This window comes from Bidens hawaiensis, unplaced genomic scaffold (genome assembly GCF_021521415.1).
Source record: "Bidens hawaiensis isolate Kalapana, Puna unplaced genomic scaffold, B.hawaiensis_p1.1 tig00037572_1, whole genome shotgun sequence".
In the NCBI taxonomy this organism is placed as follows: Eukaryota; Viridiplantae; Streptophyta; class Magnoliopsida; order Asterales; family Asteraceae; genus Bidens; species Bidens hawaiensis.
In genome coordinates, this window is record NW_027496553.1 from 30852 (window position 1) to 57942 (window position 27091).

Consider the following 27091-nt stretch of genomic DNA (forward strand, 5'->3'; position numbering starts at 1 on the left):
CGCCAAAAGAAATTTCCAAGCCAGCCCATAAAACCCGAGTGCAAGGTTGTTTTTTGTATCCATGGGCAATCGCCTCCACATGGACATCACATGACTCATTCGGTCTTTCCATTGTGTCATATTATGATATGGTCTTGAGAGTTAACCCTGTCTCCCAACTGATGTCCACTAGAAAACTGTTCTTCAGTTTTCTTTCCAATATTTTCAATCTACATAAATGGTTATACGCAGATGTTGCAAAATAAGATTTTGAGGTGGGCTAATTGGTCAAAACTAGGTTTTGGTTGAAATGGAAAATTTTAAAATAACTAAATTTGTATAGAAACATTTTAGTTTTGTAATTATCGAAAAAGAACAAAAGATTTAGAAGAGAACTTTAGTTTTAAAACACCAACATTTATAAAATTACTTTTTAAGTTTATAAAATTTACAAAGAAACTGACAATACAATTAAAAAAAAAATTATACGTATATTAAAGCTTCAAGTAAATATAAAAAAAAAATTAAAAATATTGTATTCTGAAATTTTATAAAACAAAATGTATTATGACAAAAATTAAAAAATATTGTATTCTGAAAAAATAACAAAAAAATATTGTATTATCCAAAGTCAATCCTTCAACTCAGATTACTTTGAATGCACATACTGAGTTGATCCATTGATCACTGATACAAACAAAGAATATGAAATATGTTCAGTTACACCTATCAAGGAGAGCTAAGGCAACACTCTTAGACCTTACTACTTGCTGGACCGGAACAAAATGATCAACAAAGTGATCAGTGTCCAGTAGTTTAACTGACCAATTGGTTGAAATCTGATCAAAGAAAATAAAGTTCATGATTTTATTTCTAATTGGTTGAAATCTGGCCCCAGACACCTTCACCCTTTCTCAAGACCGTTACCCTGCCAACAAGTCCCACCCCCAAGCTCCCAGACGAGGCGGTGTTTGACGCCTGTGGTGGCTGATGTGGAGCCCAGTGCCACTCCACTTAAGTCTTATTTATGATCAAGAAACATGTTGCCAATAATCAATTGGAATATACCTTTCAATAAGTATAATTATGTAAAGTTACAAAAAGCTTGGTAATAACATTAAGCAGTTTAACAAACTTTTACACGGGAAAATGCATTTTGAGCTAACATTTAACCTACATATACAAGATTTCATACTGTGTGCAACTCCATGTGCTAAAACCTCGGGTACCAGAACATACCCTTGATCCCCTCCGGGTCCGCTTCAAATCCAAGATTTCTATAAAACTCCACAACTGCAATAATAAACAAACTTTATATTAGCATTTTATTATTTAACTTTGTAAATATTATGAGGATACCATATACCTTTACTGTCTGCAAATAGTGATATGTTACCAATGTCTCTTTGAAGTAGAGCTCTTATAAGCTTCTCAATTAAAGCTTTTCCAAGACCTTGCCCCTATTATAAAATTTTATAAAAAAAATAATTAACAAAAAAACCAATTTTACAAGTTAGTCCGTCAAGAAACGAATAATAACTCATTCACACCCAAAGGTTTAGATCTTACTTAATCAACTAAAATAGTTATACCTGGTAGCTAGGATCTACAAGAACATCCCATATTGTTGCATTGAATGCATGATCTGATGTGGCACGGGCCATGCCAATTAGCTTCTTTTCATTATTGGGTTCTGTTAATTCTGTGAAGTAACTTCCCGAAATACACTAAGATTAGCCATTAATATTAGTTTATTAAAAACAAGTAAAATTCAGCTGAAAATTATAATTAATAAAAACAAGTAAAACTTTACATATTTCAAGGAAAATATACCTTCTCCGGCTGATTTCTTTATCGAATGCAACGTTGCTACCATGTAACTGTTTCTCAGTGCAGCAGCTAGCTTTGATAACGGTCTTCGGGGCCACCCAACCTTTTTAATTATTTTAAATCAGTAGTTATTCAATATGATTAGGAATACTACATTGTGTGTTCGTGTTAGTTTGTATAACTTTAACTGAACAAACGACCGAACAGGGATAATTAGAGGAACAGGCTTTTATAGTTCGTGTACGTTCGTTGAGAATATGCATGTTTTCATGTTCGTTTATATTCGTTCGCCAATAGTATAAACGAATGGTTCATGAACGTATATGGACAAACATAACTAGCTGACACCGATTATAAGTAGTTGTGAAGACATTATGTTGGGCCCAAAAATTAATAAAAAGAAGACTTAACTGTAATGTGCCTAAGAGTTTAAACGAGCGTAAACTAAAGTTCACAAATATAAATGAATGAACGAGATAGGTGTTCATGTTTGGTTCCTTTGCAGGCCTAATTGTATGCATAAAAATACAATTTAGGCGGCATTTGACCCGTTTCTTTATCAGCTAATATTTCTGATTTGGCCTACTTTACCCATTATATTAAAACATAACCCAAACCAATCCATTCAAAAGCAAACAAGTCAAACCAATCCATTCAAAACCAATCCTAATATATTAAATAATAATACAAAGTTGAATAACGAGTAGCAATTTATGTAGGTAAACAATTACCTTATCACACAAGGCTTGGAGATCATATACATCAACTTCAGCACCCGATGAAAAAATAATTTGTTCAATTGTTCCATCTGGTAGCGTTTTTTCGACGAGTACAAATTCCTCGGGAAGAGGTTCTTCATCTTCTTGGGAACTAGAAGTCTGTTCTATAACCTGTGTAGAGTTGTTCTTTATTAATCTGCGATCATTCAATGAAGTTGGTCAGAGTTTATGTAAATATGCATAGTTAAAGTTAATCATTTTACACTTACCCAGATCTAATAGATTCCCAAAATCCAGCCTGCAACCGAGAAAGCTTAAGCTTTCTGTTTCCTGTAAGAATGTTCACATTGTAGTCACTTCACGTTAGAAACCAAATTATGCTTTCAACTAGAGGCGCAAATGAACCGATCCGAGCCTCTTGCGAGCTACTCGAGATCAGATCGATTAAAAGCTCGAAATGAGCTGAGCCTTTTTGAGCCTCAAATAAAGCTCGTTTAGTTATCGAGCTGCAGCTTTGCATGGCTATATCGTTTAGGTTTGCCGAGCTTTAACGAGCGTTGTGCATTAATAAGTTTTGAACTCTTTTGGACCTCTATGTATTAATTTCACACTGCACAGCCGAGCTTAGGGGTGTGCAAACTGGTCAGACGTGCAAGACCCAACCCGGACCTGCTTAGTGGTATTCTCAGGACCCGACCCTATTACCCAGTTTATGTGAGCTCGATCCAAGCTTAGGCTTGTTAAGTATTTTACAAAATAAAAGTTGAATATAATGAATTAGGTCAACGACATTAGTTTCCAGATCAAATCAATTAACAAAGACAATAATTTCTAATAATAAGGTGAAGAGGAAGGTACCTGTGGGTAGTCCGAAACTGAAAGTGGATGGGTATGGTAGGTGGTTTGAGAAGCTGTCAACAGGAACAATGGCACACCTGAACAAGAAACAACAAGAACAAGATATAGATTATTATTTATTTGTATATTTAGGAACAACAACTTACAGTGCAGGCGATGATGTCTGCATTTCCGCTAATTATTATTATTATTATTATTATTATTATTGTATGTGTGTTGGAGTAGAAATAGAAATGAAGATAATGTTATTGTTGTTGTGTTGAGGTGAAGCAGCAGCCATTTGGTTTGGTTTGGTTTGGTTTGGTTTGGTTTGGTCAGGCTTTACACAACACACAAATGCCATTATTATTATATTTATATAACAATTAAATTAAATACAATTTTATCTGTCTTTTGTTTTAACTTCTTAAAAATTTTAAATCTTTCTTTAAACATTATTAAAGATTTAAACCATTCTAACTATAATTATTATACAATATATTAAAAACCAAATGTTGGTTGTAAGCTATCTTTATAACTTTTTTGATTTATTGGATCTTCATCTCCGTTTACTATGTCTCTCTTATATGTCTCTCTCTTCATCAAATTGGATCGTTAAGGTCTCCGTTCAAAACCCTATTGCTGCCGCCATTGATCATCGGCCTCAATATATGAAACCATCATCCTACAACTGTCGGTCGGGTTTGATTTCGACACCTTAGGGGGCAATGGGGGCATTTGGTTTCCATCCATGTCTTTGTGGTCCAAGTTATTTCCAGCGATTTACGATTAGGCATATGTACATCTACACATTCTAAGCATCCTTGAGCTTGGCTAGAGGATGATCAAGAGACCTTGTAGGCATGAGGTTATTTCTCAAAGGATTCATCTACCATAGTTTATATATTTAAATTTTGATTTCTATGAACACATCATTGCATTTTGTTTTACTTTAGATGCAACATATTGTGAATTGTGAGTAGATGTACATAGTTTTTGTTAAAGTTTTCCGGTTCATCTTTTGTCTCAACCCCAAAGTAAGAGTATGTTTGGACAACATTATGGGGCCATCTTATAATCATACTGATGTTAAGAAAACTGAAGACATCGGACATGCACTAATTCACACATTTCAAACAATAATGTTTGTTGGTTTACATGGACAACATTTGAATATGGAAGGATATAATAACACAGTACTTTTAGAAAACGACATATGCAAGAAGCTCGACTCTTCATGCTGCTAGAGGAGAACGTATAAACTCACCCTTCTTTAAACTGCCATTCTCTACGGCACATGGGACAGTGTGCCTGGGGAGTCTGTGAATTCACCCATTTCAGAATGCAATGAAGATGGAACGCGTGATTGCAAGCACCCCATACTGCATCAATCCAGTAAATCAAATTCGTTAATAACTAATACAAAAGATAACGACATTTTAACCTATTTCAACATTCCTATTTTTGTTAAAATGACCCGTTTTAACCCAACTCTTATTTTTGGACAGAATCTGTTTTAAACCAAATGAAAATGATGCATTTTTTGAAACAGTTGGTTTGACCTGAACTCATCATAACCCTAACCCTTTAATAGAAAAATGAATCAAAAGCATGTATTTTTATATGCATAAAGCCTCCTAACCTTTTTATATTTGACACACTAAAAATGGCCAAAAAAGTTGCTTACAGATCAAATCTACCCGTTTAGACCCGTACTAAATATTACACAGCCTGCACACACTTTAACCCATTACACACCTGCTCATTTTGCTGCCTCAAATTAACACCATTGGGTCAAAGGCCTATTGCTGGCAATAAATCTACTTATACATCTCTACTTAATGCCATTATACAACAGACTCAACTATAAGCATGGCCATTTTGTTGTTTTAATCCGTTAGAAAAATGCATTTTATTAACATCCACCAGTGAAGTTTAAAGTAAAACTGAAAGCTACACTCTGATGTACAAAATATTAAACCAACACAGAATGCATAATAGAAACATTACAGCAGAATATTAATGATATTATATAAATATGAAAACGCTAATTTTTATGAAAAAATTAAAAGACTTTGTAAAAAAAGCAGAAGTTTTGGGTCAACCCAACCCACTCATTGCACCAGCCTAGCCGGTCATGTAATTTATGTATCAAGAATTGCAAAGAGATAAGTTAGAAAACTAGTAGTACAAAACAGAAAACACCGAAAGATGAAGTGGAAAATAGCTTACTTAGAGGGCAATCATCACCGGGGAGTTTACAATCGGTACAGCAACCATCAAAAGCCATCCTGCATATCCCACATGTTTCATCTTGAGCATCCCATGTCCACGAAGCTACTGCATGCCACCTGTACATCACACGACACACATGACAATTTGATTTCCTATCCATAATAAGCCACATTAACAAATGAAACTAATGGTGAGAAACATACTCTGTTTTGTAGATCCACCAAAATTTCACACGCAGTTGGTTAAGAAAAGCAACAATAAATGGCAAGATATTAACTGAACAAATTTGCTTCATCAAGTGATAATGTAGAATTTTGGTAAATAATATTGCCACATAAAAAAATTAACAATATGAAATGTACAAGTAACGTGGTAAGGATACGCAAAAGCTTAACCTTCATGTCTCCTTAACAACTGGCAAAAAAATTATGTTTGTTACATCAGCATGGTAATTAAAAAAAAAGACAAATTTCAGTTATCATGGTATTGAAAGATCATTAAAGTTTCATTTGTCTATTTCAATGATACAAACAAACCCAGTAAAATTCTAAACTTACGACACAGATATCAAAAATATATGGACATCAGCATTTTCTTTAATATGGGCGGTGTATAAAAATCTTAACTTACAACATCTATTATGAGAATTATAAGAAGCAGAAAATTTACAGCAGTTTCAATGTTAAAACCTAAACATTTGAGTCTTGAGAAATTAAAAGAATAATCAGTATTTGTGATGGAGGTGGTAAATGTACAAAGTTAAAATGCTATAAACAGTATTATAAATGTCTTTTAAATGTCTTATAGCTTGTTCATGGTTGGAAGCAATTTTTCTGGGCAAAACTTGTCAGGCCATAATAACTACATTAAATCGTAGCCAAAAAAACATAGTGAAACAATTTGATATTACTTGAATAAATTAACCTTTACAAAATATAGTAAACCAAAGTACCAAACTACATTCTAAACTCGAGACGCTTCTTTTTCTACTTTAAAAACTACACAGGCTGCAAGCCTTTAAAAAAGCATCACCAATTTGGTTGTGCAAAACAGCTAAAATTTGGTAATCTGTAGCAAAGCAATTTGTATATTTGCGACAATTGTAAATTTGTAACAAGTAGCCACTGGTATTAGGTAATTCGTGAATATGTTACCACATTGAATTTGTAATAAGTCTATCTCCAGATATACAATGTTAGGGGCTGTTTGGCTAGGGTCTGAATGAGTCCATTCAGAGTTGAGATATGAATCGCAAGTAAACTTTGTGGTTTGGAATGAGTTGACGATTTTTGTAGCATTTACTGTTGATAAAGTATATTCTGTGGTACATATTTACATATTCATAAGATAGGTATCAAGAATGAACAGTAAGAATGATACTTGTTACAAATTCACACACATTTGTTTTACATACATAAAATCACCAATTCATTCCAAAACACAAAACATACTTTATCAGCAATGAACACCACAAAATTTACTTGTTACAGATGACAATTTACATCAAGAAATAGGCTTTGTTACAAATTCAAGTTCACACTTACAAATGCCTATTCCCAATCCCAACATGATATAACTCATAACTGTAACAAATACACAGATTGCCAAATTGGTGATGATTTTTACTCGTGTGTTTTTACCATATGAAAAGCATTTGTGAGTGTTTATAAATGAATATGTAATTGAGGCTGCGCACCTATCGAGCTCAAGCTGGCTCGTGAGCCTAAACAAGCCTATTGTTTGTCTAATCTTTATTTAATATGTTAAACATATATTTTTATCATCGTATATAAATTTATGATGAAAATAACAAAATAATACATATCATGTCATAAATAAAGACTAAAATTAAAATATATGTAAAAAGAAATACAAATGTATATAAATTAATTAAAATAATAAACGAACCTAGATGCAACTTGTAAAACTACTCACAAGCTAAGCTCAAGCTTTAGAAATAAAGCTCGAAAAGAACCAAGCTCAAGCTCTTGTATGTTAAAAGAAACGAGTTAACTTTCTATGGGTTTACTCATATGCAGTTGCCTTAATTTGCTTCAAACGACTACCATTTTAGCAGATGGCACGTATTTGTTTTGCTTATATGGGTACACAATTTAAGAAAAAAAAAATCCATATAAAGTTAGTCAAAAATAACCTGTAGTGAACAAATCGGTTTCAGTAACCAATTTCTCCTTTAATTGAAAAATAATGAGAATAAAAAACATTCACTTTAAAGCACCGACATTACATAAGAAAATTGAAATGCCTCACAGTCCACTAACTCTAAAACCAAAATATGTTGAAGAAAACTGAGACAAAAACATAGCAAAGGCTCAAAGCTCTTGTTGAATATTATACATAAAGACCATTTTAACAACTTAACACACATCGAGCATATATCAACAGCTAAAATAGACAGCAAGAAATAAAGAAAAGTACCTGATTCAGGTTTTTATCAAGTAAAGATCAGATTTCACACAGAATGCTCCTGTTAACAAATGAAACAGGTCAAAGGGCTAAAATTTTCAAACGAGTTGAACATAAAAAAAATTGTATAAAAAGAAAACCGGTGAACGAGCTAGATTTGTCAAGATCTAATGGTAAAAAAATGATATAAAGGTAAAACGGGTTGAATAAGTTATAAAGCTTAATCCACCATGACACATCAGCCAATGGCTACCTACCAAGATTGCATACTAGTCCAGTGATAAACCGACAACTCAATTCATAAATCAATTCTAATTATTTGTACTATTAAATTGAAATGGAAAAAGTACCAGGTGGAGTGGAATAAACAGCTAGTGGTAAATGTAGCAGAGCATGTTACATATAATTAGAATCAGTACCAAGACAGAAAAAGACTCATACAAAGAAATAAACTAACTCGAGCCAACACTATAAAGTTACAAATAATGAATAAACTTGCAAGCACCAAGTATCCATCCACATAATTCAACAGCCATATACATTATTCATATAGCATATAAATAAAACTAATTTTTGTATACAGGCCATTTTATTTAAATCCTTGGGTCCGGCCTTGCGATATGGGCAAACGAAGCATGGAATATGAAAGTAAGAGCAGGTTGTAATTAAACTGTAATACATTCGACCAGTCAATGTAATTGTAAGATAAGAAACCCTAACCTGATTAACAGATGGTTAATCGAATATTTGGATTTCAAAGCGTTTATAGTCAGACGAAGGAGTAACGGCGATGATTAGGTAGTGATGAAATGAACAAGCCTCCCTTCAAATTTTCAAACTCTGGACTTGCGGTGGCGAAGAAGAAGACGATCTATGGCGTTAGTTTCGGCCTTTGGGGCTGGGCTTCTTTTATTTGCTCATGGCCCGCCCACAATATTTAAAACAAACTTATTATTTTGTAAAAAGAAAAAAACACCTGGAACCGGAACCGAGTTTTTTATAGCCGGGTTTTTACTATTTGAACCCGTATCCGGTCCTATTCGTAGGAAACGATAGGGTACGCATTTCAATATCAACACCCGTACTCGGAAATATAGCCGATTTGTACCCAGTAACATCCGAAAACCGGAACCAATTTCATACCCGGAACTGGGTTTTCCAATACCCGATCTATACCCCAAAAAAATGTAGCCCTTAAAAAAAACCTAATCTTTACCGAAAAATACCTGGAAAAAAAAACCAAAAACAAGGTTTATTCAATACCTATAAATAGGGTATTCAAATATACGGTTCTAAACCCGATGCATAGGGTGTGGTTTTTAGATAATACTCGGACCTGAACCCGACCCGGGTATGCCCAATACCCTGTCAAACCCGGAACTGGGTATTAGAAAACCCGATTTGAGCACCTCTAAATACAGTTACATGGATTATTCTTAGCATTCGTTATACATAAATGACATGCCGAATAGAATATGAATGGAAAAATAATTGTTTGGTTGGTTATTTTAATGAAACTAACGATTACGCATGTAATTCCATTATATCAAAAACATTTATTCGTATTCCCTAATTTTTTTTCATTTCATTCTTTCACCTTATGTTCTCGAGGCCACCACTAACGACCGCATCCGCCACCACTACCGTCGCTATTGTCATTTTTTATATTTTGGAAACTTTATTTTTGTTTCAGGTAGGGATATTTTTCATAGATTAATCCAAAAGAGAAATGAATAATAGTGATTTATTTAGTTCCCTCTCAAATGCATTGTACTAAAACCAGTCATACCCTTCCAAAAAAAAATGTACACATGTTTTGTAGGGTTCTCATAGTTATAAACTGACTTTAACTAAATTAAATGCATATAGTTATGGGGTTATGGTATGTGAAAGATGGAAATTATTTTATCTACCAAACAAATATAAACAGAATTAAATTTTTTTTTTTTTTTTTGAAAATTGACTTTCATTAAAAACAGACACAACCAACGACTATCACCAAGACGGAGAAAGACGCTGAAAACCAAAAACCAAAACCAACGATCACGTTACATCAAATAAACACCAACTTTTCCAATCCACTACCCCTATCTTAGATCTATTTTTGTACCAAAGAAAACCCAAAGATTTTATGTCCGCAACCATTTCTGCCACCTTAGTGTTCTTGCCCGAAAAAATCTTTTCATTCCTAGCCCGCCAAATCCTCCAACAAGTAATGATGACAATTCCATGAATAATCAATCTTTTATTCCCCGTCGCACCACAAACCTTATGCACTTCCACCAAATCATTGACATGAAAAACAAAAGATCTAGGGATGTTGCACCATGAACCAATCGCATTCCAAACGGCCATAGAAATGAAACACCCGGTTAACAAGTGCTCGAGCGATTCCTCATTACTTTCACATAAAGCGCAACTATGATCATCACAATACAAATGACGTCTAGCTAAAGCCTGCTTGGTTGGAAGGCTATCCAGAACGGCCCTCCACATAAAAATATTACCTTTTTTCGGGACCCAATTGCTCCATTGGAAACTGGAACTCCCAGCATCCTCAACGGACCGCACCATCCATCTTTTAATCGCCGAAACCTCGAACTCTTTGCAGCTACCAACCGCCCAAGACCATGAATCTTCACGGTCAACCATCACCACCTCTTGAAGGAGATCTTCCAACTCCTGCTTCTCGAACACCTCCTGTTGGGAGCAAGGAGCTCTAAGCCAATCCCACACAATGCGACTAGAAGATCCAGTGACCACCAACCGATCAGCTAACAAGACATTTTTATGTTTTTCTACCGCATATAAGGACGGATACTTGTCCATAACCGGCGCCGAACCCAACCACAAATCCGTCCAAAACCGAACTTGGCGACCATTCCCAACTGTGGCCCGGATCACTCTATTAAAACCCACACCATCAACCTTAAATTTGTTCCAGAACATAACACAATTCTTCCAAACCCCGGGAACTCCATTATTAACCGGAGCAAGCCCCCAACAGCGCGAGGACCCGTGAATAGACAACACTACTCTTCTCCACATCGCGTGCTGATCATTTAGAAATCTCCCAAGCCATTTAGTAATCAGCGCTTGATTATTAACCTCTAAACGAGCGATACCTAAACCCCCTTCTTTTATAGGTTTGGTGACTACCTCCCAAGCCACCCATGACATCTTCCTCACTTCATCCGAACCACCCCATAAGAACCTTCTCATCAAAGCTTCTAAATCATTGGTAACCTTCTTGGGTGCCTTAAAAAGCGAAAAATAATAAGTGGGAAGACTATCCAGCACCGATTTAATAAGGGTTAACCGACCAGCCATAGATAACGAATTAACTTTCCATTTAGATAGCCTCTTCTTGAACTTGGACACAACCGGTTCCCAATTAACCACCCTATTCATGTTAGCGCCAACCATAATCCCTAGATAAGAAAACGGGATTCTACCCGGCTTACAACCCATGAAACCGGCTTGGATATCGATCTCACCATCTTCTACACCTACTCCAAATAACACTGATTTATGGAGATTAATCTTTTGCCCCGAACACAAGTAAAATATGCGAAGAATACGTTTCAAGTTATCAAAATTAAAAGAAGACCACTCTCCCATAATCATAGCATCATCCGCATAAAAAAGATGGGATAAAGTAGGACCTTCATTAGGAAGAGTAATACCATGAAACGCACCTATATCACAGGCTTGTTTCAACATACCTGAAAAAGCCTCCATCAGAATAATAAAAAGAAAAGGCGATAGCGGGTCACCTTGACGAATGCCTTTATGACATCCAAATTCGAATGTAGGAGACCCATTAACAAGAACAGACGATCTGCTCGCCAACAAGATACCACTAATCCAATCGCACCAAACCGAAGGAAAACCCATCTGAGAAAGAACCGACAACAAGAACTCCCAATTCACATTATCAAAGGCTTTATCGAAGTCAATCTTGAACATAAAAATTCTTCTTTCCCTCTTCTTAGCCCAAGCAATAACCTCATTAGCCACCAAAGGGCCATCAAGAATATATCTCCCGGATAAGAAAGCCGACTGATGTTCTGAGACAATCATATTCATAACCGTTTTGAGTCGATTCACTAACACCTTCGACACAGTCTTTAAAATACAACCAATGAGACTTATCGGTCTAAAATCCCCCAAAGAAGACGGATTGTTTACCTTAGGAATTAAGGTGATAAAAGACGAACCAACCCCCGAGCAAAAACTTTTAACCTTATGAAAATGATCAAGAATATCCACAAAATCCTTCTCGAACAACTCCCAATAAAACCGAATGAACCTAAAATTAAAACCATCCGGCCCAGGAGCTTTGTCACCACCGCAATCAAAAACCGCCTTCTTGATCTCATGCACGGAAAAATCACTGATCAAAAAATCCGCCTCCACCGAAGACAAGACCGAAAACCCATATCCAATCAACCGAGGCCGATGTGTAATAGATTCTTTAAACTTACCAGCAAAGAATCGCAAAACTTCCTTTTTAATGAGAACCGGGTTTGTTTCCCACGCCCCATTCACTTCCAAACCCGGAAAATAATTTGAAGCTTTACGTTTATTAATAAAACCGTGAAAAAATCGAGAATTTTCGTCTCCATGAATCGCCCAATTACACCGAGCCTTTTGCTTCAAATCCCGGTAAAAATGATTATCCAACTCGCCTAGCCGTCTTTTAATTTCGCTTAAAGACCATGTCTCTTCTTCCAACAAATCCCGGACCTCCAAGGTTTGGTCCAAGTCACGCAACTCTTGCTCCAATAAAACCCTTTCCTCCTTTTCTTTGGCTTTACAATCGATCGCCCATCTAGTGATAGCAGCACGCAAAGCTTTAAATTTATACAGCAATCTCGCGTCCGGAGAACCATGAAACGAGCCATCAACAAGCGTCTTCTTAACCAACGTCCCAAAATCCTCTCTACCAAGCCATGAATTGAAAAACCTAAACGGTTTGGGACCATAGTTCTTGGAAGAACCAATTTTCAAAACCAACGGACTATGATCCGGCTTATTCCTTTCGAGAGAAATATACTCCGCACACGGCCATTCCATAAAGAAATCCCAATTAACGAAGATTCTGTCAATACGGCTTAATTTATTTCCTGCGACAAAAGTAAAACGCCTCCCTTTCAAGGAGTACTCGTGAAGATTCGAATCATCAATGAAGTCGTTAAACTCATTGGCCTCACCCACATTAAACAAAGAATTCCGCCTATCCTCAGCACACCGAACCGAGTTAAAATCTCCTGCCACAATCCACCTCCCATTACCCTCCTCGATCAAATCACGAATTTCCCCCCAAAGAGCTCGTTTAGTAACTAGATTTTGAGGAGAATAAACATTGAGAATATGATACGAGCTCCTCTTTCCTTTCACAGTGCCCGAAACTAGAAGCCAATTATTATTCTTGACCACCCTTTCCATACGAAAGACTTGAGAATCCCAGATCGATAATAACCCACCCGACCTTCCAGATGAAGGAACCCAATCAAAAGAATACTCACCATAACCCCAAAACCGTCCCACATCCACAGAATCCAAGGAAACAAATTGCGACTCTTGTAAGACAATAAAACTAACCTCGTGATGGACTCGAAGACCTCGAATCCAATCGGCTTTGCTAGAACTCCCTAACCCACGAATGTTCAGAGAAAAAACATTCATTGAACACCTTCTTGATAGCCTTCGGAAACAAGAACCTCTTTAACATTAGAAACAAAATCTTGCAAATTCTCAACGCCTAACGCCTTACTCAGCTCAATGGTCTTCTCCAACTCCACCTCAATCGGACCTTGGTGTTGCACCGGATCTATACCTCTACCATTCATCGAGGCCTCCGCAGTCTCTCCCTCGATGTCTCGAACCACCTCCGTATTAGTAGACATCCCTTTGTTAAGATCCGGTGTTAAGAACACTCCTTCAACACCTGTCTCGTTACCCCTAGTAACATCCGAAGGCACGTGCATAATACCGATAAACCTATCAAGATCAAACATATCTTTATCCTCCCTTGGTCTCTTCTTAGGACGCTCCCTAGAACCACTACCCCCACTCCGATTAGAAAATAAAGATTTCCGTCTGAACTTCTTATGTCCCTTGCCTTTCAACACAGAAACATTAGTACTATCAACGTTACCATTCTCAACCGCCTCCTCATTAGAAAGATCATAAGAGTTCGAAAATTCACCGACCATCACGTTAGAATTATCGTTCACACAACCATCCAACCCATTAACAACATGTTCCCTGACAGAAAACTCATTAGCTTGAGAACATTCGCCCTCTTCACGATGCACATTATGGGACTCATCCTGCACGATATTATCATCACACTTATCCTCCTCCGGTAAAACGGAACCATCATCCTCTTCATACTCTACTACACATTCCGGTATCCATTCCCCTACATCTTCATCCACCCACACTTTAAAAATTTTTCCCCTCCAATTAATGTCCACCCGATCCACAATCCGTTTGCACTCTTTACTCAACACACCGATGAGAGTATACGATAAGTTGTTTTCATCACCTGATAAGGAAGCCGATTGAACCACCTTGCCAAATCTGCTTCCAATCAAATCGAATACCTCGTCTAACACCAACTGAGCCGGAACCCCATGAACTTGGAGCCAGGCTATCCGACCCTCCTCCACTCCATTTCTATCAGACCAAGGTTCTAAAAACTCAAACCAGTCTGACCATTTGTCTTTGTTATTCAGGAAGGCATCCCTATCCCCACTAACGTAGAATACCAACACCACTGAAAGCCCTCCCAGATACTTAATCTCTAATGATCTCCAACCATGCTTCCGAACCAACTTTTTCAGAGACGTTAACGTGTGAAGATTCACCACCCTCCCCGTAAGAGCACATCCCTTCCAATGAGAAAACCGTTCCACCGAATCATCCACCTTAATCTCATCTACTTTGTTCCGATTTAACAAGGAATCAACAAAGGAACGCCCATTACCAACTGATGCATAGGGAACCCCATTCCTATCGGATCCTTCGGAACTAGGTTTTGTTTGACCACTAGGTTTTGCATGACTATAAACAGGAACCGAAGCCGTCTTCCTCCTATTACCAGAATCGGGTCTATGTAGATTCCCACCATCCACAAACCGAGCAATCGCAATAAACAACTTATACGAACCGATCCATACGTATGATAACTCATCTCCCAACCGATTGACATCTTTCACCTCGGAAAACGATACAAAAGCAAACCTCTTGCCCCATTTATCCAGCTTCCTAGCTATATAGGAACCTTCGTAACGACCAAAACTACCCATAACATCTTTTAAGTCTTGCGAAGAACACTTTGGGGGAAGATTTGAGACAAAAAACTTCGATAAAACCTTGTTATTACCTTGAGCCTGATGACCATTCCGTTTCCCTTTCCGATTACGTGGATGTTCCCATTCTTCTGAATCCATGCCGCCGAGGATCGTGGTCAAAGCAGCAGGGTTGGAGGCTGGGCGGTTTTCCCGGTGAGATGTGGTGGTGGCTGAGGTGAGGCGGAGAGCCGGTTTTCCGGCTGGGTCGGGACGGCGACTGTGGAGGGTGGTGGCTGACTGTGGAGGGTGGTGGCTGAGTGGCTGGGTCGGGGCGGCAACTGTGGAGGGAGGTGGCTGAGGTGGGAGTTCCCGGAGAGATGTGGTGGTGGCTGAGTGGCGGAGAGCCGGTTTTCCGGCTGGGACGGTGGCGGCGACTGTAATCGGTGAGAGAAGAGGGTTTTCCGGTGAGTTGTGGTGGCTGAAGGAAGAGTGGCGGCGGTGTGGTGGAAGAGGGTTTTCCGGTGTGTTGGCAGAGGTGTGGTGGAAGAGAGATGTGGTGGCTGAGGTGAGATGTGGTGGCTGAGGTGAGGTGGAGGGGAGGATTTTCCGGTGAGAGGGAATAGTGGCGGCGGTCGGGGGTAGGGTTACGGGAGGGAGTCGGGGGTAGGGTTACGGTCAAGTAAATATTAAATGCATAAAAACACATGAAGATGATGTGTAGATGCTTTTATTTGGTTTAACATTTATCATTTAAGTACTTAAGGTTTATCTAGGCCATATAAAAGGTCATTTTATACAAGAAAACTCCTCAAACTAGACAAAAATGGCAAACACCATTTGTTTGTAGTTTATTTTAAATATGTTCATAATTGCATTTGAAGGTTATGAACTTATGATTATAAATTGTATAAATTAGTTTTGAGAAGAGTGTTAGTCCTCCTGTAAAATTATAGTCCTACTATTTAAAAATCTCACGATACAGCTTGTTGTTCGTTTGTCTTTCGTTTTGACGTAAACATTATATCTATTAATTTATATACACAAAAGTCAATAGATTTGAAAAAAAATATAAATTAAATAATATTAACTATAATAGTTATTTATAATTAGCAAACTAGTTTTATAACATAAAACTTTATTAAAACTTAATTATTGGGTTTGGTGATATGTGAGCTATCGGATTTATCACAACAAATTGATTTACGAACCCAAGTTGGTTTTCATGTATTGAAAGACTTTCTTTTGTGTGGCTTATTATAGTCATTTTCTAAATTATAATTCTTCCTCTTACTTTTTTTAAATACTTTTCATTAATTCATTATTAGCGACGGATTCATAACTTTTTAGTCATGATTATCATTAGTTATCCTATTTTTCGATTATGCCTAAAGGGTCAAAACTTATTAGCAAATAATAATATATATTTAGTCAACCTTGTATTTTAGAAAGGATTTATTCTCTCCTTGATTTATGGAGACATATTTGTATATAATGATTGTATCAGTTAATAGAATATATCAATTAACCATTCTTACAAAACTCGTATTTCTTTTAACGAAAATTCAATGAAGTATGATGATCCAAGGGTAACCGGCCATCTTGACCCTTTGAGTTTGCCATACAAACATAATATTCTAATAAAGATGGGATCAGAAACCTAAAACAAGAGTTAATTACATGACAACTTTTTATATATTGTTTTGAATACCACCGTTAATAAAAAGCTAGAAAAATGCTAGAAAAGAAATAAGAGTTAATTACATGATAAGACGATGATTTTTAATCTACTCCAACCAACTAACCATAAGTTTACTATCTCTATTACTTAATCACCAAAACAAATAATTAGCAATATTATCAAAGATAGGGTATTTTCTCCTTTCGTTGCGCGACAAAAAAACACGATTATTTCAAAGTCTCTAGATCACCCATCATGTTGTGAAAATGATAACATGAATAAACCCTCTTCTTGCCTAGAAGATATACAAAATCAGGCCAAGTTAGAATCCTCGAAATGGAGATATTTGAACCGGCTATAAATCCAGTCATATAGTTACAACGATCCACACTTTCAAAAGTGATCTTGCAAGTACCAAACAAATGATCCATCTGTTTTTATATGTAAAATAATAACATAAGATGGTATGAGTTCAAGCCTCACAAAGTAAGTATTAGGTGAATTTCAGGAATAGATTTAAGAGTGTGTGTGAATTTGATGTCAAGAAAAAAAAGATAATAATTTATTAATTTAGAGGAAACTTAAATCTCACTAAAAAAACCATGGTATTGAAGTTATCACATCCATCAAACAAACCAACTACTAGAATTCAATGCTTTGGTATTCAAGTATATTCAAGTACCGACATGATTGTACCTCTCGCTAATACTTATTACGCGAATAAACTTCTTCTACCAAATTTCAAAGAATATTAATGACGAATATATTACTATTTTTGTCTTGTACATTTATTATTGTCTAAACGTACTACAAGACAGTATAATATAGCACTACAAAGTACTAACATATAAAGTCGGAAACATATAACTTATGAACGTATAAGTGTAAGCGAGGAAGACGTCCACCACTCTTAAACTTTGTGTCTTAAGCTATCTTTTATATGTGTGGGTAAAAGATGCTTCACCATTTTTTTTTATTTTTTTAAATTGACTCTTTTGATAATTTCATGGTTTCAATTAATTTTTATAATATTACGTATAGGTCAGCTTAAACTCTATGATTCTAGCCCCTAAGACCACCCGTAGTGGTGGCTTTGCCACCAGCGTTGTGAACCAAAACGCGGGGGGTACACCGCCCCCCTTGCGTTATGTTGATTTCATTTTTGCAAGCGTTGTATATAAAACGCTGAGAATGGCACCAAAAAACAAGTGTACAACTCTGGAAACACCGCCCCCCTCCAAGTTATGGAGGCTTTATGACTACACTTGTTTTTTGTACAAAACCATAACTCTGACTGGCCGCCACGTGGCGCATAACCCCTGGATGTGGAGTTTTACGACTACACATGGTCTAAAAACCAATAGACATAGAATAAGTGGTGTGGAAGGAGGTTAGTTAACGAAAAGTGACACCACGTTAGTGTCACGTGTGTAAAAACACATTAACTAACCAACCTAAAATACAAATGTTATGGAGGGAGATGAGTTAACCAAAATATTAGAAAAAAAGGGTTACATATTGAAATAAGGGTGGACCCCACATTTGTGTGTCCTCTTAGGTGTGAATGGAATGGCGAGAGAGGGTTATCAAGAGTGGCGCCCATTTGATGCTATGGTTTGCTCGCCAATGTTGTGCCAATCATTTTCGATACTGGTACTAAATTTTTGGAAAAGTCATGATCTAATTTTTAGGACCGGTACCGAGCTCACCCTGCCACAAAAATAATTTGTGCATGTGGTTCAAAGATGATCGGGAGTTTCATCTCAATTGGAATAATTTTGTGGGTATCGACCAAAAACATGGCAACGTTTTTGTCGGTACGGTCACATAAACCATCCTGGTTTCATCTTTTACTCTTATACAATAATTACATGTATATTGTAGAACGTGTTTGCATCAAATAAAGCTAAAAGGATTTTGTTTATTATAATGAATTTTTAACTAATGTAACCGTAAACTCATTGGTTTATCAATATATAAAGAGTGATGGTTATGTTAGATCAACAATTGATTTGTATGTTTTGTTATGATAAAAAAAAATCTCTAAAAATAAGTTAATATTATAGTTTACTGGCTTTATTATTCCAATAAAAAAACCATAAATACACTTAGTTTGGAGTAGAATTAGTTGGAATATATAACTACCAAAATAAAAAATTATTAATAAGGCAACCACTATGACGTAAAAGTAGTTGGGGTTGTTACTTGTTACAACTATCACATACAATTTTAATCACCAAAGGAACGAGTAATCATACTCAACACTTTAAAACTTCTTAGTTTAAGTGTTTTGATCACTTGTTTAAGATTTTGTATAAACTTATTATACTTTAAATGGTTTGTATTATAGGGAAGATATCTATGCACAATGATACTATAAATTGCGTATGCATGCAAAACAATCTACATTATTTATTTCGTTCTATCTTTACTTTCGTTTTTTTTAATATAACAATACGTTAGAAATAGTGTTCAATACCTCTCTTAAAATTCAAACACACAAACACAACTTTATAAGACACAATTACTTGTGGCATGTGGGTGCAAGACATTAACACGACCCCAATAACTAATCATGTCAATTTTTCAAACACGAACTTGTTTAAAAAACAGATTACACACAAGCTTCTTTAAAACACAATAAATAGCATATACATGGTAATACACAAGCTGTCAATAATCAATATAGTTCATAAACGTCTTATAATAATAATAATAATAATACACTCACTCGGTCACGGGTGAGATGCCTAAAAGGCGTAAAGTCACGTAGAACTTGCCCCGTAAAATATTAATAATACACTCCGTCCGCGTACATATTCATTCATGGCCTCAACCAGCTTACGGCTCGCTCTGTTTCTCAAGATCAATTGGTGAATCATAAGAATGGATCGGAACCACAGGTTTACCGGATTATTAACATCTCACCGCCGTGTCATCAGTGATTTTAGCAACAAATCTCTTCTCCGATGAATCATCCGACTGTACGTTTTCCATTTCTCCTCACTTCAATTCTTTTCACTTATAACGATTCATTTTTCGCTAATTTCTCGTTAAAATTGCTTTTGAATGGATGATGATGATGATGATTTCTTCAACGTTAATTACTAGTTTTGAGTTTTGATGCATACGTCAATCGTCATACGTGCTTGCTAATTTTATTCTATTCTTCATTCTCTGCTAATCAGTCACCTGAATGAATCAGTTATCAGATATTTAGATTTCAATTACGAACAACCTTCAATGCGGTTAGTTGGTGGATGAATATCCATGTATTTTCCGGCTCAAGCCTGAGCTTCACTTATCGAGTTAAGCCTGTCATTTATATAATTTTTAAAAAATATATATATGCTAATAAATAATTATTAATTAATATATGTAATGTTATGTAAAAATAACTAAATAATATATTATGATATATAAAAAAATTATAATTGAAAAAGTATATAAAAATAGTTATAAATATAGGAAAAGTAATTAATAAATAGTAAACGAGTCGAGCTTGAGCATGAAAAACTACTCACAAGCTCTTGTTTGCATTTAGATCTCGATGAACGTTCAATGCGGTCGATGAATATCTATGTATTTTTGGCGTCATGTCTGATTACTTTGGAGATTAAAATGCACACGTCGTCATTTTTTCTAATATTTTCGTTAAATTTGCTTTCAACTCTGATGACTAGTTGTAAAGTTTGATAAATAATAAATGCATGTTTGTTGATATGATGCTGGTGTTTGTTCTATGTTCACCAGTGCAGGTGAGATCGGAAAGGCGGCTTTCGTCCGGATCAACAAAACCTGCAGCAAAAGGCATAATATTATATTATATGCTTTCATCTAATGAAGGAGGAAAGCATGACTATGACTGGTAATATTGTTGTCTACAAACTAACTTCTCATGTCAAATTATTAATTTATTAAAATTAACAATTGAATGTGACGTACCTATGCCTTAAATTCAGATCTACCTAACTTATTTCCTAGCAAAATAACATGTAATTCATGCAGATTAAATGATTTTAAATCTTGATTAATGATTGATGATCACTTCACCTGTTTTTGCATTATTTGATTGGTAATTTGTTAAAGAGTTATGATGATTATAGGTTTTTACAGTTTAGCAATTAGCATATTGCCATATTGTGCTTGTAGTTAGGGGTGTGTACGGTTCGTTTGTTTCGATATTTTGGTTTTTGCCATTTGAGCTTGAAAATTTTTAGCAGAAAAAGAGTTTTAGGCCAAAAATAATGAATTTAGGTATACATAATTTTGTTAATTATGAACTAATTGATTATTATACATTTGGTCAAAAATATTTGAGTTTCATATTTATTAAATTCTTATAAATTACTTAACATAAAAAATAAAAATCTAGAGGTTTGATTCGGTAATTATTACATGCAAAACCAAATCTGAAAAGTAAGCTTGGTTTTTACAAATGCATAAAAAACCAAACCATCGGTTTTTGTCTCGGTTTGAATTTTTCCGTTATTTCGGTTTCTTTCACACCCATACTTGTAGTTGCACCTGATTATAAGCTCACTAACCACCATGATGGTTACAGGCTGTTAACTCCACCAGAAACAACTCAAATTTCATCTTCAAATGGAAAAGAATCTCAACCAAAGTCTGTTTCTCAAAAAAGGAATCCTTCAGTTAGATCAGCCTCAACAAATAGAACCTCAAGGGTAGATTTTTTCTCCTTTTTTTACAACATATTTTCTACATGTCACATGTCACAAACTTAACTTCACACTATTTGAATTACTTTTATTTTCATCAATGTTTTTGTTTCAATTGTAGCTTTTTGTTTCTCAATCTGAAAGTAACCATATTTCAAGACCAACAAGAAGCAGTTCAGTAACCCGCCCATCAATCTCTACAAACAGAAACTCGAATTTTCTAAACACGAGTTCTGCTTCCGTCTCATCTTACATAAGTCCACGCCAACTAACCGTCCACCATCAGTAGCCAGACCATCCACCGCATCTTCCCGCCCAACGCCTTCTAAAAGCCGCCCACTCACCACGACTATTGATAGAATCATTAGACCATCAACTCCAACTAGTAGAAGCCCAACACATTCTTTTAATAACCGGAATGTGGGACCCGCATCCAGGCCAAGCTCTCCTGTCTCACGGGCCCGGGCCTGGGCCCAGCCCATGAGTCTTCCTGATTTTCCAAACGAGGCGCCACCAAATCTTAGAACTTGTTTGCCCGAAAGGCCTGTGTCTGCAGGTAGGTGCAGGCCCGGTGCAGCCATGACTGTGGAGGGAAATGTGGATAGTATAAACACAAGGAGACATCCTTCGCCTGTTGCCGCTAGAGGAAGACTTGCAGAACCACCTGGACGGGGGCGGTTGCATGCTAACGGGCATGTGGCTGAATCAGTTACAAGAAAACCTGTAAAGGTGTTGAGTTCAGAGAGTGGTGCAGGGTTTGGAAGGAATATTTCTAAGAAATCACTTGACATGGCCATAAAACATATGGTATTACTCATACTCTTTTTTCAATTGTTCTGTTACAATTATTATATAGAAAAGAACTACTTTTATAGTTACAAAAATACTACTGGTTATAATATTCTGAAGTTCTAAATATTTGAATTTTATAATAAATGATGTTTTACATAGTAAATAAAAGCATTCCATCAAGCAAATCTGATTTAATCAGTTTTAAACACATATTATTTTTACTTATTCTATTAAATATAAAATTTTAATTACTTGAAAAGAATTCTTTTTTCACCTTGAATACTTTTGAGATATTATAAATTTATTTATAGATCTTTACACTTATTTTTCAAGCTTTAGTATTCTCATTATTGTTGCTAATGACAAAAGAAAAGTTTAAAAGTTAAGTTATTACAAATTGGTTTAAGATTAAAATTTTCACTAAATAGATTAAGACTTTTAACTGTGTCGTGTTGGTGAGTTGAATTGTTCAACCCAAGCACGGCCCGCACCCATGTACTCCGAACACTATTTGTTAAACCCGTTTATCTAAACGTGTCAAACGGGTTGGCGGGTGACAACCACATTATAAGCATGCTAATCGAGTTGGTAGATTGTAAAATAAATGTGTTAAACGAGTCATAAATTGGTTAGTAGGTCGACCTGTTTAACTAAATAGATTAAACATGCCAATCTGAACACAACCCGTGTTTGATATGCCAACCCAAAACCTGATCTAAAAAAACATTGATCGCAGGATATAAGAAAGGGAGGCGCACGACCACTTCCTGGGTCAACACTCTTTCCTCACAGCATTCAATCTAGTCAACCTTCAAGTGCAAGCAACAATGTTAACTCCAAAAATGGAACTTTAAGAAATGGTTACTTAGATAACAAAGTGAAACCCATAACCGTAGAACATAATAGTCTGTATTCTTCTAAACTAGGACGTGCGGATGTATACGAGAGCTTGAGGTATGACTCGATGCTGCTAAAAGAAGACTTGAAGAACACGAGTTGGCTCCATGGTGCAGATGAAAAGGGTGATCAAAGTCTGTTGTTTGATAATGGGTTTGAGTCACTCCCTGAACCTTTTGCCCCATGATGTGTCTTCTTTTTATTCATTAATTCATATGCTATATTTCATTTAGCATCTTTAAAATGCATGTATAGTTTGAAAAGTTATATAATCCCTAAGCAATACTTATGCAAAGGAAGTATGCCATCTAAATCCTTATGGCAAGTATAAATGCCATCACCCCATTGCTCATGCTCTTGTATATTGTAAACTCACTACACAGGTAAAGTAAAAAAATCAAGTTGCTATTTGATAATATACACATTAAACCCACATCAGAAAACATACTTGAGCAAATATAGTCTTTTATTCCAAATGGATAACTTAAAAATCCACCATCAAATAAAAAAAATGGTATCATCTATAGTTCATCTTTTAATGTAATTCCCACTCTATCCCTCTCATCTAGTATCAAAAGTTTTCACAATTCTCCTACTTGTTTGCTACAATCATATTAAACCATCATTTATTATTGTTGGTTTACATATATTAGAACTACAACTCACTTCTGAACCAAGTCGGCCCCACTCACGTATCTCGCCATAAACGATATCAACCTAAACGGAGCACCAATAAGGGGGGCGTCTGTTAAAGGTACCGGCTCGGGAACAGAGGTTGCTGGCATGGCGTCATTCTCGTTCAATGAAACCTGCACGATTTCAACCGACTCCATACTTACTCGAGAAATTTGATTCAAATCAGAACCCAATGGATTCATATGATTCACAAGCTTATCTGATGGCATTCCAGATAGCGGGCCCACGTTGCTGACGGTGTCTAGTTCTTCAGCTGATGATAGAATTGGATCGGTTTCAGACGCTGAAGTGTCATCCATGTCAGCAGATTTGGGAATTTTGATTATCGGATCAGATGACTGGATGCTTGCAGTCTTTTGGTCAAGTTCGATTTGTAAGATGTTGACCTGCAATTAAATACCATAATTACTGAAATTTGTGATTATTGGATCATTGGGTGTTAGTTGTTAACACGCCTGTAATAAAACTAACTACCTTCTCAACTAACTTCTCGTTTTCGGAAAGCAACCTTGCAACGAGTGCTTGTGCAGATTCCAACTGTAAATTCATGTCGTCATATTCGGGAATGTGCTACAAAAAGAAACAAAAATAATAAAACAGTTCAGCATATAAGGTATGTGACTGGTAGATGTGTAAACGAGCCAAGCCGCTTGACTCGCTAAAAACTCAAATTGAGCCGAGCTTAAACGAGCTCGAGCCTAAAATAAGCTTTGTTAATAAACGATTGCAACAGCTCGAGCTTCACTTATCGAGCTCGAGTTGGCTAGCGAGTTTAAACTAACCTATTATTTTTATATTTTTAATTGACATATAAATATATATTTATACAATTATAACTATTATATATGAAATTGTGATAAAAATAACTAAATACCAATGCATAATGTTATATATAAAAAAATTAAAATAGGTCTAAACGTAAATATATAAACAAAAAACTAATTAACAAATGATAAACGAGCCAAGCCAAGCTCGGGCTTGTGAAACTAATAACAAGCCGAGCTCGAGCTCGAGATCTCGTAAGTTAAATGAGCTGAGCTTGAGCTTGACTCGTTTAATTTCACAGAGCTCAAGCTCGGCTCGTTAGTAAGTTTTCAAGCTCAAGCTCGCTCGGGGCTATGCTGATATGCTCATTTAATATTAATTAATTAATTAATTTATTTATATACATATATAATAGTTTAGTATATATCTGTAATATATATTATTTAGTTACTTTTATCATAATTACATATGTAACAGTATGTCAATATCTATTATGTACAACAACAACCATACCCAGTAAGATCCCATAAATAGCAATGCTATAAACAGGGTCTAGGGAGGGTGGGATGTAGGCTAACCGTACCTCTATTCCAAAGAACAGAGAGGTTGCTTCCAGAGAGACCCTTGGCTCCGAAACTCGTATACATTATTAAATAAAAATAAAAATTATTATATTTATTATATTAAATAATATCTATTATGTAATCTGCATTTATTATATTGAATAAAAATTATTATATTTGTTTGAATAAATGGCTCATGTAGGCTCACAAGCCTAATCAGGCTCGACATATGAAGCCGGACCTCTAGCTAGTAAACTGATCTCGAGTAGTTCAAGCTCAAGCTCGTTTACACTCCTGATAACTATTGATGTGGTAAAATAAAAAAAAATAAAAAAGAAAGAATTAAACAGACCTTTGTCCTTTCAGCAGATATATGGGTAGCTACAGCATTCTCAAGATCCTGAATCTTTAACTGAAGATCCGAAACATGTTCTTTCAGCTGCTGATTTTGGTGGGAAATATGATTTATAGACGTTTCCAGCTCGATCACCTGCAAGACTTTGCTTTATTTTTAAGTTTTAACTAATCATATCAGGTTACACAAAACACATTTTTTAGACTGTAAAGATGTGTATGTAACGTACCCGTGCTTGTAACTTTGCATTATCCTTGTTCAAAGTGGCTAGTGTTGCTGCTGCAGAGTTCTGCAACAAAAAATAAATTCATAATTATTTTAACACTAATGGTCAATTATTAAAATAATTAATAATTATCTCAACACACCTCTTTTTGAAGCCAGGAGTGTTTTTCTGTTTGTAATTGTGAAACTCTTGCCTCAAGCTCATTCTAGTGAGCAAATCACAAGTTTTGTCAGATACATGAAAAGTTATTTAGGAGTAAAGTTAAAAGCTTTAATCACAACTATTATAGCTACTAGAGTCACCTCTTTATGATGCCATAAGTTTCTTTCTTTCCATGATTGTGAAAGATGATCAGCCTGTAAACATGTATCAACATAAAGCATAAGAAAGATAAACAATAATATCAATTTATCAAAAACAAATTGGTCATTACCTCCCTTTGTGCATGCATGTCCAATTGCTCTTGTAATTCTTTTATTTTCTGTTCTAGAGAAGCCTGTAAACATGAATAATATTATTAACTGCTGTTAGTCACTGACTCAGAAACATATTAACAAATGCATTGAGTTTAAAACATGTTTTTACCTCTCTGTTTAACCAATAGGACTTGTCAGCCTCAACCGAGCGTGACTGCGTAGCCAAAATTTCAAAGCAGCAACAAATCAGGCTTTATATACATATGCACACACACATGTATATATTTATGTATGTATATGATACACAAATGTTATTACAAGAAATCTTACTGTTTCGGTTCCACTAATGGAGTCTCTATCTGAATCTGCAACTGTTTTCGGGACATCTGAGTTATCAGAATTGAGGTTCTTAGACGCATTTGCATGATTGTTTAATTCACCACCACCAGCAGCAGCAGATGCAGTTGCTTTTGCCTGCTTGTTCTTCTTTTTCTTATTTCTCTTCTTCTTTTCATTCTCCATTACTTCAAATTCCGAGACCGAACCGAAAAGACGGAATTATAATTTATGCAAATACCTCTTCACCAGCACAAGGATTCAATTCAAATTCATATATATTGTAACTTTTAACAACAAATAAAGAAAGATAAAATCCAGAAATGTAACTTGTAAATGCTATGCTATCTACAC

General features: G+C 35.8%; 4 protein-coding genes across 7 annotated transcripts; 1 reads left to right on the plus strand and 3 right to left on the minus strand.

Moving 5' to 3' along the window:
- Window positions 1–573: 573 nt before the first annotated feature.
- Window positions 574–3681, minus strand: LOC143589459 (histone acetyltransferase TAP1-like). The gene is made up of 8 exons (XM_077070214.1): window positions 3533–3681; window positions 3387–3463; window positions 2798–2858; window positions 2541–2724; window positions 1813–1912; window positions 1572–1681; window positions 1346–1439; window positions 574–1272 (listed from the first exon to the last, which is right to left on the minus strand). Exons 1-8 carry the CDS (start codon window positions 3553–3555, stop codon window positions 1193–1195), a joined length of 729 nt encoding a protein of 242 aa, XP_076926329.1. The 5' UTR covers window positions 3556–3681; the 3' UTR covers window positions 574–1192.
- Window positions 3682–4434: 753 nt separating this feature from the next.
- Window positions 4435–5922, minus strand: LOC143589460 (anaphase-promoting complex subunit 11-like). The gene is made up of 3 exons (XM_077070216.1): window positions 5804–5922; window positions 5598–5716; window positions 4435–4747 (listed from the first exon to the last, which is right to left on the minus strand). Exons 1-3 carry the CDS (start codon window positions 5893–5895, stop codon window positions 4629–4631), a joined length of 330 nt encoding a protein of 109 aa, XP_076926331.1. The 5' UTR covers window positions 5896–5922; the 3' UTR covers window positions 4435–4628.
- Window positions 5923–20443: 14521 nt separating this feature from the next.
- Window positions 20444–23684, plus strand: LOC143589451 (uncharacterized). Of its 2 annotated transcripts, XM_077070209.1 has the most exons (4): window positions 20444–20877; window positions 21574–21697; window positions 21813–22498; window positions 23220–23684. In XM_077070209.1, exons 3-4 carry the CDS (start codon window positions 22172–22174, stop codon window positions 23565–23567), a joined length of 675 nt encoding a protein of 224 aa, XP_076926324.1. In that variant the 5' UTR covers window positions 20444–20877; window positions 21574–21697; window positions 21813–22171; the 3' UTR covers window positions 23568–23684. The 2 variants fall into 2 exon arrangements, with proteins under 2 accessions (XP_076926324.1, XP_076926323.1); XM_077070208.1 differs by having other exon boundaries at window positions 21574–22498.
- A 144-nt stretch (window positions 23685–23828) lies between these two features.
- On the minus strand, window positions 23829–27066 carry LOC143589450 (uncharacterized). Of its 3 annotated transcripts, none has more exons than XM_077070206.1 (9): window positions 26732–27066; window positions 26571–26615; window positions 26419–26481; window positions 26288–26341; window positions 26128–26190; window positions 25989–26048; window positions 25757–25894; window positions 24551–24613; window positions 23829–24462 (listed from the first exon to the last, which is right to left on the minus strand). In XM_077070206.1, exons 1-9 carry the CDS (start codon window positions 26921–26923, stop codon window positions 24043–24045), a joined length of 1098 nt encoding a protein of 365 aa, XP_076926321.1. In that variant the 5' UTR covers window positions 26924–27066; the 3' UTR covers window positions 23829–24042. The 3 variants fall into 3 exon arrangements, with proteins under 3 accessions (XP_076926321.1, XP_076926319.1, XP_076926322.1); XM_077070204.1 differs by having other exon boundaries at window positions 24551–24646; window positions 26732–27065; XM_077070207.1 differs by lacking the exon at window positions 26571–26615 and having other exon boundaries at window positions 24551–24646; window positions 26732–27065.
- Window positions 27067–27091: the final 25 nt, after the last annotated feature.

Coding starts and splice junctions, on each gene's coding strand:
- LOC143589459 (XM_077070214.1), bottom strand. CDS start 3,555: ATGCAGACATCATCGCCTGCACT. Junction 3,464..3,532: donor CAGACATCATCGCCTGCACT/GTAAGTTGTTGT, acceptor TTTCTTGTTCAG/GTGTGCCATTGTTCCTGTTG. Junction 1,440..1,571: donor TTGTAGATCCTAGCTACCAG/GTATAACTATTT, acceptor ATTTTATAATAG/GGGCAAGGTCTTGGAAAAGC.
- LOC143589460 (XM_077070216.1), bottom strand. CDS start 5,895: ATGAAGCAAATTTGTTCAGTTAATATCTTGCCATTTATTGTTGCTTTT. Junction 5,717..5,803: donor TGGTGGATCTACAAAACAGA/GTATGTTTCTCA, acceptor TGTGATGTACAG/GTGGCATGCAGTAGCTTCGT. Junction 4,748..5,597: donor CGGTGATGATTGCCCTCTAA/GTAAGCTATTTT, acceptor GGATTGATGCAG/TATGGGGTGCTTGCAATCAC.
- LOC143589451 (XM_077070208.1), top strand. CDS start 22,172: ATGAGTCTTCCTGATTTTCCAAACGAGGCGCCACCAAATCTTAGAACT. Junction 22,499..23,219: donor ACATGGCCATAAAACATATG/GTATTACTCATA, acceptor CATTGATCGCAG/GATATAAGAAAGGGAGGCGC.
- LOC143589450 (XM_077070204.1), bottom strand. CDS start 26,923: ATGGAGAATGAAAAGAAGAAGAGAAATAAGAAAAAGAAGAACAAGCAG. Junction 26,616..26,731: donor CCATTAGTGGAACCGAAACA/GTAAGATTTCTT, acceptor TTGGCTACGCAG/TCACGCTCGGTTGAGGCTGA. Junction 24,463..24,550: donor ACGAGAAGTTAGTTGAGAAG/GTAGTTAGTTTT, acceptor ATTTAATTGCAG/GTCAACATCTTACAAATCGA.